The sequence below is a fragment of the Phaenicophaeus curvirostris genome, chromosome 4 (genome assembly GCF_032191515.1).
Source record: "Phaenicophaeus curvirostris isolate KB17595 chromosome 4, BPBGC_Pcur_1.0, whole genome shotgun sequence".
Lineage (NCBI taxonomy): Eukaryota > Metazoa > Chordata > Aves > Cuculiformes > Cuculidae > Phaenicophaeus > Phaenicophaeus curvirostris.
Window position 1 is genome coordinate 18,137,243 of NC_091395.1, and position 12,966 is coordinate 18,150,208.

The 12,966-nt window shown below is 39.0% G+C and overlaps 1 protein-coding gene across 3 annotated transcripts in view; it reads left to right on the forward strand.

The window, feature by feature from the left end:
• Window positions 1-12,966, forward strand: part of PTPN13 (protein tyrosine phosphatase non-receptor type 13) — a 126,047-nt gene that overhangs the window by 48,537 nt on the left and 64,544 nt on the right. For all 3 annotated transcript variants that reach the window (XM_069855368.1, XM_069855367.1, XM_069855366.1), the window contains 2 exons: window positions 1,021-1,114; window positions 11,840-12,403. In XM_069855368.1, the coding sequence (XP_069711469.1) occupies window positions 1,021-1,114; window positions 11,840-12,403 (658 nt within the window). The remainder of the gene's footprint in view (window positions 1-1,020; window positions 1,115-11,839; window positions 12,404-12,966) is intronic.

Here is a 12,966-nt window from a genome sequence, read left to right on the forward strand (position 1 = left end):
CTAGCCATCCCTGCTGTTTTTTACTCTCTAGTGCTCTGTGTGCTGTAATTTTTAAATCAATAAGAAAAGCATAAAAAAATAGGTTTTATCAGAGCCATGGTAGAACTTGCTATTCCGAGATTGGCCTGCCTCCAATCTTGATTGGCCTTGTCAAAGGCTAGGGAGGTCTTAGCTCTGTAACTGGTGATTTGGTGGTCTCTGAAGCACAGCTGGGAGGTCCTGTGTGAATATTTTCACTTTCCATATTAATATTCTTTTTAAAGAGCAGTATGGCACAAGACTGATTCAATATGTTTAATGATAATTGAGTTGCATTGTAACTGTTATGGATAGAAGGCTGCTTGATTTCTCCTTCCCACCTCTGAGCTAAGCTCACCATATAAAAAGATCTCACTAAAGGTTCTTAGTTATAGCAAATAAGCTCTTCTTTGAATGATCATACATGTGAAATAATTTTTGGGGGGCAGGGGGAGTAGGAAAAATAAAGTCAAAAGTTAATGGGAGTCTTTAGGCCTGATACACGAAAGGAATCTGTCTGAGGATTTGAAAAGGAGACTTCTCACAAATCTATGGGATTTTTACATATGTGGTAAGTGAGGTATCAGCCTAAAGCTATCAGGTACAAGACAGTTTTTCCTGTTACACAGAAAACTCATGTGGCCAGTCACAATTTCCAATCACGTCACAGCCATGGAACATGGTTTTCAAGTGTTGCTATCTTCAGTTTGCTGTTGGGGTGGAATGTTAGTGAGTTACACATTTGTGAACTTTGCACCCCATGGAAAAAAGTTGACCAAATGTGTACTAAAAATAATGCAGAAATTATTCAAATATGGATAATTCTAGGGGATGTTCTCACTGATGGACCTGTTTTTTATGAAAGAAGCTTCAACTTCCACTCTGAACTCAAACTTTACTGTTTGGCACTGACTTACATTGTCCGTTTACATAACAGACACTTGCTTTGTACTAATGTGAGCTTTTTCAATATTTGATTTTGTGTCACTGCCTATTTTGCAGGTGGATCAACTTTCTTGTAATGGAGATAGAAAATTGCAGCCAGACAGGAGCCTGGCTATTCGGGAGAGGCTGAGGGGAAAAGGACTTCCTACAGGTAAGTGTTTCATTGCAACAGAGGTTAAGGCAATAAATACAACCCAGCAGAAAACCAAGTTTGAGTAGATTTTGCAGGGGGACTTGCTGTAATCCACAGAATGAAATCCACTCTAATGGTTCAGTGTATAGCTAAGTATTGGTGATGGTGACGTGAGAATAACTGTTTCAAGAAAATGCGTGTCTTTTTCCAGTTCAGTCTTGATAGTAGGAAGAGGTTTCAAAGGTTCTCTGATGAAGGTTTTTGTTCTGGAGAAAAGTCTTCAGCTGAAGGTACAGGAACAGGAGGCAGCTTTTTGTAGTCCCTATTTTCCTGTGGACTTTGCCTTCTCGTCGTAGCTCTAGCTGCACATGGCCTCTTTCCCTGCTTCCCAGGCAGCCCTGCACTCTTCTCTGCACACAATGCTTTTTTCTGCATCCCCCTTTTTCCTGAAGAAACATGAGTCTAGCAAGGCATTGGTGGTCTTCTTTTATTGATTCTTTTGAGATGAGTCCTAGATTAGGCTACTTTTTGATGTAAAAACCTTCTGTTAGTGGTTGCCAGCCCTTCCGGTACAGTGCTCTGTGTTTAGGAACAGTTTCTGGTACACACTGTCTCTTCATTTTCTGGCACAAATGCACTGTTCTGACTGCTTTCTCAGGGGTTGTTTTCTTATTGGCTTGTTTTCCTTCCTTTCCAGAGTATTTCTGTAGCAATAGGAAGATCTGTAGGAATACAGGGTTGGTAAACTAAATCACTCTAGTTGACTGGATTTGTAAACCATGTCATGCCTTTCTTGTCTGAACGTCTTAAGCTCTTTCTTAAAATTAATTCTCTCCATGGTTCCCACCAGTACTAACGTATGTTCCAGTACTAATCCATGCCATATTCCTACCTTAAGCTTTGTAATTTCCATAACCTCTTTCTATCGTCTGTTCTGCTTTTTATTCCATGATCATCATAAGCTGCATATTTTGATAACAGAATATTTGTTTGCTTTTTATTTTCATAGAAAATCCTTAACTATTTTTTTTTCTAAGTGTGGTTTGAGGTTTTTTCCTTCATTTTTTTTCCCTACCCACAACTTTAAGTATTTTAGCATATTCCTCTCCGACCCTTGAAGTCATGTCTTTCTGCAAAGTCTTAAGTATATATCAAGAAAAATCTTTTATTTTAGATTCTTCTGTATTTTGGAGATTGATGTATTAGCTCCTCCAGGTACCTGTATGGCTTTATGGCTCAGTGCTAGGGTGAAAAACATCCTTCTAATGTTTAAAATGTTCTCTGAGGACTATGTCTTTAACTTTAAAGGATATAGACAAGATGATGTAATTACTGTTCAGTTAGGATGCAGTGTCTGAATCTCTGGGGGGCTGTGGAATTGAACATGTTGTCTTGCTGCTGTGTTCACTTGCCTTCTGCCTCTGCCTAGGATCTCTGGAGTGCCAAGCAGAACAGGTTCCCTGCAGCATGTGTGCTTGTAAAATCACTGGGTAAAGGAAGAACAATCAAAGTTAGGGGTTCTCTGAGAGCGGGGAGTCCACTTGGCTCAGTAGTCGACTAGTCAATTCAACACAAGTTTTCAAGCGACCTCAATTGAAATCACTTTTTGAGAGGTTTCTCTTTTTAAGGGAACATCATTTGTCTGAAGACATCAAATTAAACATAATCTTTACTCAAATAATATTTGTGGAATGAGTGAACTTGATAACCCCCGGTTACTGTGTGGATTTTATGATATTTTGGTGTTAAACTCGTTCTTCCTCCTATCCCTAGATGCAGAATATCTTTTTCATGTTTTCTGTTATTTGAGTTTTTATTTTCAGAAAATGTTCTGCCTGAGTTGCTTCCACTCAACCTGTTTCAGTTTTTCTGTATCACATTCATTACATCTGGAACTCTCATTATTTTTCTCCTTTTCCCTAGAGCATTTCCAACCTTCTCAGATTCCCCAAAACCTTTCCCAATTCTTGTTTTGTAGTCAGTCCCATTTCCTGATATCTCTTAATAGATCACTATCTTGCTTCTCTGGATTTTGATCTTATGCATTCCGTAACCTCCACTTCACTGAGACCTTAGGGAGTATAAAGTATCAGTAAAATACAAAACAGAACAAAGCAAACAAAACCTCCTACGTAAGGAAACCATCTATAGCTGTTTTCGGTTCTATTTGGCATGTACGTATTTGAAAGTTGGGTGTCTGACACTAGTGAGAGACAACTCTCTTTTGATTCAGAGCTATGTAATGCTTAGTTATGTCTTTTTCCGTAATGGTATGAGGTTTTATTGGTGCAAATAACAGCACAGATCAGCTGCCCTGGTTAACACTGTACTGTTTTGCTGCTGTGTGTAGCTGAAATATGAGTTTCTCATTCTATCTGCAAAAAGGCAAAGACTTAGAAATATAGAAAGACAAGGCGGGATTAAGATTCTGAGTGAACTAACTTTCTAATAAGTTAGAAGTGATGTCAGTCATCTTCTATCTAAATGTTTGGGTTTAACTTTCTCCAAGAAGACATCGTGGGCCCAGTTTGGTACTGGGACAATTGCAGATGTAAGGACATGTCTAATTTCAGCAGTCATATTTTAGGAAGTAAATATGGTGAGCAGAACTCTTTCCTGGAGAGTACAGAAGACTTGTCTGATACTCCCCAAGTCATTGTGAAAAATCGAGTTCCATTGAGTCATTATGAAAATCTTAAAGAGAATTTTCAGTTAATAGAACAGCTGTCACATGGAGAAAACACAGCATTCAGCTAAGGCATTTATTATGAACTTCAGAGTATCAGAGAGTTACTATGAGCATCTAACTTAAGATAGCTGATAAATCATCCTAAGCTCATGATTATAGAGATGGTTCAGCAAAAAGTTATGGGCTCCTAGTTGGAGAGTAGCCAACTAATACCTTGGATACTTGCAGTCTTTGAAAAATCCTAAGTCTTTTAAGTCTTTGAAAGTCATTAATATTAAGATCTGTTTTCCATGTTGTGGTCATCCAAAATTGTAATTGCTGAGTATTGCTGAAAATTGCTGTATTGCTGGCTTAGGACAAATATTTTGAAATATTTTTCCACTTCATCAGGAAAAAATTTTTCATGGAAAGGGTCATTGGGCACTGGAACAGGCTGCCCAGGGAGATGGTTCAATCACCTTCCCTGGAGGTGTTTAAAGGACGGGTAGATGAGGTGCTGAGGGGCATGGTTTAGTCATTGATAGGAATGGTTGGACTCGATGATCCTGTGGGTGTTTTCCAACTTGTGATTCTGTGATTCATGTGCTTAAATTGGATGTTTTGCTCTCTTTATGTACCAAGGCTGGGTATTTTCAGCTATTCATTTCCATCTTCATGTCTTGAAGATAATTATTAAATTAATAAATACCTTAATGTTAATATTCATCCCAATTAAATTTATTTTTTTGTCTCTTTCTTGACACACTTTCTCTGGCCATCTTGGTGAATGAGCTTTATGACAGAGCTGACTGAGGAAGTAATTCTAAACTAATATTACAGAGTGTTTGATTTTAGTCAAATCATACTCGGAAACAGTGTTTAGGAACTGGCTTAGCCAGCAGAAATAGAAGTGAAACCTGATATGAGTCATCATTGTTGTTTAAGATATGTGTTCAAAAGAACCTTAGACCTTGTGAGTCTTTACTTAAAGAATTATTTGTGGAAGCTTCTTGACAAAATTATTTTGATGTGACAAGAATAACTGGCAAACTCTTCCAAACAGAAAGCAAGAATTAATTCACGGTGTTACTCTTTGCAACAAACTATAGCACTTCTATTTCAAAGGGATCCGTAGTCTGTTTAGAGCCCAGTTAAAATCTCTGTAATTTGTTTGTGCCTGCCGTCTAGCTTCTTAAGCCCCTAGCAATTTAAATCCTGCACCTTGTGCATTTATTTACAAAGTTGCAGCTTATGTTTATGATCTGTGAACATCAAGGACAGAGTTTTCCAGAGATATTTCATCTTCTGAAGAGACTTTGCTAACAAGTGAGTTGGCTTTGCTTTGCTACTATGAGAGTCTGATTTTAACTCTGCTTGTTCAATGGGGTAGAGTGTCACGGGTTAACTTTATATGTTATAGTACTGCAGTTGTATCCTATAAAATTCCAACCTTTATCTCTCCAAAAAGAATATATGCCACATGAATGAAGGCTTGAAATGAATTTAAAGGATTATTAAGGTTCACCTTAACTGGAAATAATTGGAAACACTGAACAAAATTTTAAATGTTAATAAAATCCCTGTGTAATTAGACTACATGTCTTTGTCAGGCACAGCAAAATGTTGGGTGTTGTAAATTCACTAGAAGATTCTAAGGCTGAGTGCAGTGGCTTTAATTTTAAAAGGAATTCAAGCATTTAGTTACCATTCCTTGAATACTGTGTTCAGTTCTGGGCCCCTCACCACAAGAAGGATGTTGAGGCTCTGGAGCGAGTCCAGAGAAGAGCAACAAAGCTGGTGAGGGGGCTGGAGAACAAGTCTTATGAGGACCGGCTAAGAGAACTAGGGTTGTTTAGCCTGGAGAAGAGAAGGCTGATGGGAGAACTTATTGTTCTCTATAACTACCTGAAAGGAGGTTGTGGAGAGGAGGGTGCTGGCCTCTTCTCCCAAGTGATGGGGGATGGAACAAGAGGGAATGGCCTCAAGCTCTGCCAGGGGAGATTTAGGCTGGACATTAGGAAAAAAATTTTCACAGAAAGGGTCATTGGGCACTGGAACAGGCTGCCCAGGGAGGTGGTTGATTCACCTTCCCTGGAGGTTTTTAAGGCCCGGGTGGACGAGGTGCTAAGGGGCATGGTTTAGTGTTTGATAGGAATGGTTGGACTCAATAATCCGGTGGATCTCTTCCAACCTGGTTATTCTATGATTCTATGATTCATTCTCTGGTATATCAATTACTAATATAGCTGCCCAGCAAAAACTTGCAGGCAGAAGAAAATGTACCCTTTTGCATTTGATCCGGAGAAGCTGATTGTGGATTATATTTTAGTTCCTGATCTGGGGGAAAACGCAACTTTTAGTCTAAAAGAAAGGGTTTATAGTGATGGCTTCTACGTGTGAACTGAAACAGCTTACTCATTTTCTTGCTAAATCCAAGCACACAACTAAGCAAAATAGAGCACAAACTCAATTCTGTTGGCTTAAAAAGCTCTTATCTGGAAATATGTTTATTTTCTTTCCCCTGTCTCCTCAGTATTAGAAAAAAAGAACTGAGTAGGTGGAGAATAACTTCCAGAGTTCAGATCCAAATGGAAGCCAGATGAAGTTTTCTTCTTTGGTTGGGTTTTTTTTGCTTGTTTTGTTTGTTTGTTTTTTAAACAATTATTCTTTTGCAGTCCAGAAACCATGTCTGATTTCTTCTAATAAATGTTTCTGTTCACATTTAGGAGTAGTAGTGTTCGTTAGATATCTTAAATTTAAGTATAGTTGCTACTGCTTTATTGACCTTCCAGTTCAGAAGTGCTGTCACAGTGTGCTGGGGGTAAACACAGGACTCTGAAGACAAAAGACTTGAAAGATCAGTGAGGAAACTAAACCAGAGATGTCAAAAAACTAAAAATTGGTCCATAAACCTGAGTGGGAAAGAGCAACGGTGCACATCTCTTGTGCGGAGGAAGGGAAGAGGTAGGATGTTGCGCTTATGAAGTGCTGCTTGCCAAGTTTTACCACTGCTGTTCTGAACAAGATGCATGGTTTCTGAAGCTATTTGGGGTTTTTGATAGAGGAGCCGTGTCAGTCCAAAGAAGAAAGTAAATTGTTTTACAGGATTTATAGCTTGGCCATTACTTAACAGTGCTTTCAACAGTCCTTGTGTCCAGCTCATTTCTTCCTTTGCAAAGAATGCCAAGTCTTAGGATTACTTCTGTCTGAAACTTGAATTTTCTCAGCAATTTAAGAAAGTAAAAGTAAGGAGGAGGTGCCATTCCTAGCAGTCAACCCACAGGCCATATCTAGCTCTGTTGTCTTCTGTCTGGCTTTTAGCCTGCCCCAAAGGGATCACAAACCCAACTCCTCCATCAGCTACCCACTCATATTTGAGAAACTAGCCACATTGTTTTGGCATAAGCATTTTTCTGTTTTTCAATTCTCTGCACAAAGATGGTGCGAGAGATGTTTTTTAAACTCCTATATCATAATTTCCTCTTTTCAGACCTTTCAGTCTGGCAGTAATAGTGTGTGCTTTCATGTGTATGTGGGCAATATCTTTCTTCTTTCTCTGGCCCCTGTCTCTTCCTCACCCTGCCTCTGTGTGTATATGTGTGTGTGTGTGTATCCTAAGCTCTGCTACAATTTGGATTAAAAAGGTATTCTGTTTTGAGCAAACAAAAGAAGGGAGTAATCTTAAAGACTTCAAAGAAACTTGAGCTGAGTTTATTCATTAAAACCAGATGAAGGATGTTACGGCACTGACCCTGCTTCACTTATATAATATTTGATTAATTGCCTGTGTGATCAAGCTGGTACACAAGTAATTGTAATCAGACTGAATTTAGTTAGGGCCAGATAACAACTTTCTTACTCTGAGGAAAACCAACCAGATTACTCAATTTCAGTTAAAGATGTTTTGTGAATGACACTGGTGTCAAAGAGGGTGCAGGTGCATTCGTAGCTGAATACACCAAATGAAGAAGGAAACAGATCTATGGTCATTTAGAAAATGTAACGTAAGAGTCATAGAGAGGTTCGGGTTGGAAGATCATCTAGTTCCAAACGCCTCTGCCATGGGCAGGGACACCTTCCTCTAGATCAGCCAGTCGACTGCGTGTGGAAAGCTAGATTTTCATTTTAGCACCACAAGGGAATTTTGTTGTGAACTCTTGGAGATTAATTGCTATTTTTATTGTATATATTCCCTCACTGTATATTACACTTTGGAATCATGCAATTACTATAATGGGGCTTGAATTATTTACAGTAATTATAAGTAATTGCACTAATGTAACATCAAGTAGAGGATAAACACCCAAGGGCAATATGTGAAATCAAGAACCCAAATACTATTCAGATGAGCATGAAGAAGAGTTTAGTTCAGCAGAGGAGTAATTTGGGAAGGGGAAGGCATGCCTTTTGAAGTTATTTACATGCTGTGGTATCTTAATTGCTAATGTCTTATCACTTTCACTGACGAGTAGGGAAGTACTTCTCTGACCTGTTATACTCTTGAGTAACTGAAGCATGGAGTAACTGTGTGGTCTCATGTGAGATACCTGATGTCTTTAGTGGAGTCAAAATGCTTTGGCTTGGTCTCTGCAGTTTCCACTACAAACACAAGCCATTTTTTGAAGGAAGGTCATAACATGAGTGTCTCCATCCATTGTAAGTTAAAGACTTAGAAATTCCATTATGCATTCAAGTTCCTTTGGGATCCTTATTTGGACCTTTGTTCTTAATATATAATTTGTACTAATAGTTCTTACCTTCATTTTCCCACACATGTATTCATAAAAGTCAGGGGGGAAAAGTTGATGGATAAACTACATACTGGCTTTATGAATTTGGACTTGTGGACACCATTCAACCGAAAATACACATTTTAAAGAAGGGTGTATGTATTATTCCAGTCTGCTCTATTCTCTAGATGTGCTTTTAGCTGAAAGCCAGACATAGGTGCCCTGTGCTAAGAGAGATGTATTGCAGTCATTTAAGATCTTTCATCTAAGTAACAGTGAGACAAGGTGTTGAGGAAGTCCAGGGGAAAAAAAAAAGTGAAAATACCGTAACAGTTCATTCTGTGACTTACAAAGTCTATAATAAAAATACTTTTAAAAGTAAGGAGAGATGAGGACAGACTTAAGTTATTAAAAATAGAAGAATTGTCCTGGACTGATTGCTGATTGCCTAATCCAGTTTATTTGATTGGTATTTGCTGTTGAGTTGCTTCTGTACTGAGAAGTTTTGTCCTTGATTGTTGACGAAGCTGGTGAAGGGTCTGGAGAACAGGCCTTATGAGGAACGGCTGAGAGAGCTGGGGTTGTTTAGCCTGGAGAAGAGAAGGCTGAAGGGAGATCTCATTGCTCTCTACAACTACCTGAAAGGAGGTTGTAGAGAGGAGGGTGCTGGCCTCTTCTCCCAAGTGACAGGGAAAATGACAAGAGGGAATGGCCTCAAGCTCCGCCAGGGGAGATTTAGGCTGGACATTAGGAAAAAATTTTTCACAGAAAGGGTCATTGGGCATTGGAACGGGCTGCCCAGGGAAGTGGTTGATTCACCTTCCCTGGAGGTGTTTAAGGCACGTGTGGACGAGGTGCTAAGGGGCATGGTTTAGTGTTTGATAGGAATGGTTGGACTTGATGTTCCGGTGGGTCTCTTCCAACCTGGTTATTCTATGATTCTATGACCTCTGCTCTCTAGTGCCAAGAGCAGCATGCGTTCTTGACTGGTATAAAGTAGGGATCTGAAAGTTCTGTCTTGCTGCTTTGTTTTGGTTTGCCTTCCCAGGATACCCAGCTTGAGCAGGCTGTGCATCCCTTGCCCTCAAGTCTCTTCTTTACTTTTTTTTAAGAATGATTCTTAAAGAGCTTGTGTGGATGCTGTGAGGCATTTTGGAGACAACCTGTTGAAATGGCGTTATGTAGAGAGGGATAGGTTTTGCAAAGGTAGGAAGAAGTGCTGAGACTGGTGAAAAGCGGAAGTGGGACTGGGGAGAATAGTAAAGGAAAGATGAAAGATGTCCAGGAGAACTTTACAATCTCAAGAATAAATACTAAGGGCAGCCATAGATTCCTTTTGGTACTATGTTAAAAACTCATGTTGGCTGAATAAATCCATATGGATGAGTTAAACAGACCTGCAGACATTTCTGTTCAGCAGACCGGAAGAGCAGTGTGGAAGTGGAATGTCTCCTGCACTCATGGGACAGCTCATCTCTTGTCTCATCACGCAATTAGCTGAGTGAGTGGTGAAACTATAGTGATGAGTACTTTCCCAGTCACTGATGATGAGAAAGTGTTCATGGCATCCACTTTTCCTCATGAGGAAGCCCTAGGTGGGTGGATGACTTGGGTAACAGAGAGCAACTCTTGCATTTCGGGATAAGGAGCTTGTGTCTTCTGAGTCTCTGCATGAACTAGAAGCAGCTTCTGTTGCATTTGGTCTGAATGCTACCATTCCATGGAAGCTACAGTTTTGATAAAGAGTGTGCTCCTTCCACTCTAGCACTGTTTTTCTCTGGCAGCTGGGCTCTTTCACTCCAGTTCTCACTAGTGTACAACAGATAACATTTATGTCTCTGGGTGTGCTGTGATAAGGATGCCTACTGGTACTTTAAGTACCTTGTTGCTCTTTTCTCTGGGTGTGATCCTGAAACAAGATAATGCTTAAACATACAGAAATTTAAATGATCTTTTGAACCAGGAATGCTCGTCTGAGACATGACTGCTGATGTACCAAGTAATCCTATTGGAGCTGCAGTTGTCTGTTTCTCTTGGCTTTTTTCCTTTGATTGCCATTATTTTGTTCATAAAGGTCTTGTACATGTAAATACTTTCAGTGTTGAAGGAATGAGGGTTAGGATTTTTTTACTTTTAAAAAAATGAGCAAAAACTCTCTAGAGGATGTTGCTTTGGTTTTTTTGCTGCCTAAAATTATCTTGAAACTCTCCTTGGGGAGGATTCTTAGAGCTTCTTTTGATAAGCTTTTTGAGTGACAGTCTTAAATATTGCAGTGTTTTGATTTTTCTCTCTCTCACAAATGACTGAATTAAAATCCTGTTTAGGAATGTCTGTCCTTGATGTGCAAGTACATGAATGGAAAGTTTGTGTGTGCAGAATGGATATCACCCACTGCTTTAGATCGATAGTGGGAACTTTGCAGTGAACAGCTGTTTTTAAAAGGCTTATTTGTGTCTCTGAATATTATCTGTAATTCACCATCCTTATAAGAGGTGTATAGTCTGAGAATAAGGTAGAAGATTTACCTGACCATGAATATAATGATGCTTATTATTTGAGTAAATATTTTATGCTCAAGACCTACATGATCATCAAAACTTCTTGGTGACCATGATATGATATTCGTCATAGGGAATGTATTTCATTGCTATTAATCCACCTCTGGCAGTTTCATTTATTCTAGAAGTAATTTTACAGTAAGGGAGAGGGAAAGGACTGAGTATTTATTAGTATTCGCTGATCTGTTTATTAATGAAACATGAAGTGTACAGACTAGTAGAATCATTTTGATCTTAGAAGCTTTGCTGGTTTTTGTTTTAGAGTGTTTTCTATCTGGAGTTTTAGTGTTTTTTGTCATCACCAAAAACAGTCATCAAAGGAAGATCCAAGATTTTTAGAATTCCTAAATACAGTCATTCTTCTCTTACTGGCACTAGTGCAGGGCATCTGTAAATCTCTAGAACAAATCTGGACTTGTCATTAAAAATTGTGGGTGGTGTCTTTGGGTGTGAAAGGAATGGCCGATGTCAGATTGGTCATGAAACAGTACTGGTGATACTGCAGACTGATTTTTTTTAATGTTAATGCTGAATTATAGCAGGCCATATTTTTTTTTCTGGATCACTTCAGATTTGAAAGAGATACAGTGGTTGTCTGATATGATGCAGTTGGGAGTTCTGTCTTTGTTGACTGAGGCAGCGTTTTAAGTGGCCACCTCAATATTTTGTGTGGGAAAATCAAGGCCAAAAGGTGCGCTGAGGTTGCACTTATAACAGTAAGTAACTTGTGTTGCACTCTTTTGTATTAAGTACAAAATTATGTATGTGAAATGTCTCCTTATTCCAGGAAAAACATTGATGGTCGATACACCCGATGGACACAAAGCTCACTTTTCTCAACAGACAATGCTTAAAAAAGGACTTAGCAAGTCTATGGGATTTTTGTCCATTAGAGGAACACAAGGCAAGGAAGAGTTTTTCCAGGGCATTTCCACAGATTACAACTCAGGACAGGAAGATATTTTCTGTCCTCCTAGATGCAAAACCAATGAATTTGAAAAAAAAGGTCACCTTCAAACAGATGTCACTCCGAAGCGGAAAGTATGGGCTTCCTCCACAGATTTGCTTTGCTCAACTGACAAGACAACTGAGAGAGACCATGCTGGAGGCTGCCATGGGCACAACCATCGATGTGAAGCATTTACAGTACAGACTTCTTCTGCTACGAGAAACAAGGAAGCAAGATACTCTGATGGTAGTATAGCACTGGATGTTTTTGGACCACAAAAACTGGACCAAATGCGCCATGTGCCTGAGACATCAACTTCTGCAGCAATATCAAGTGCCTTTGACAGGATAAGAGAGAGACAGAAGAAGTTGCAGCTTCTGAGGGAAGCTATGAATGTGGAAGGTTGGTGAAGCTTTTTGATTTTCTGAGTAACTCAGTCATTAAACAAAGATTTTCTCTATGATAAATTTGAGTTCTGTTGTAGCAACTCTTGAAACTGCGGAGATCTTCACTTGCTTTTCATTTTTAGGTAAAGTGAAAGTATTAGAACATCTGTTGCCAATCAAGATAGATGTGCTAGTCCAGATTGCTTACCCAGTGAAAACAGTTGATTTCTAAGTCAGCCAGTATCAAGCTCATCAATTAAAATTAGACAAAGAAGAAGTTGGTAACAGCCAATTGTCAAGTAATTTTCCTTGAAGGAAAATCCTTATCTCCAGCTGCTACAGATTAATTTATACCGCAGAGGAAAGAGAATTTAATCTCCAAATCTCTCTGGTTTTGTGTTGTATAACTCTGGATGAGGCAGTTAAGCCCTTTAATAGGAAATTTTTTTTTGACTCAAGGTATCTTAAGATGTTTACCTCAGTGAGAATGCTTGACAACAAATTCTGTCAGTTAATTAAAGGATGCATGAGAAAAAAAAAAGTCTTTGATTTTGTTCTGTGAAAACTTATAAAATGGTC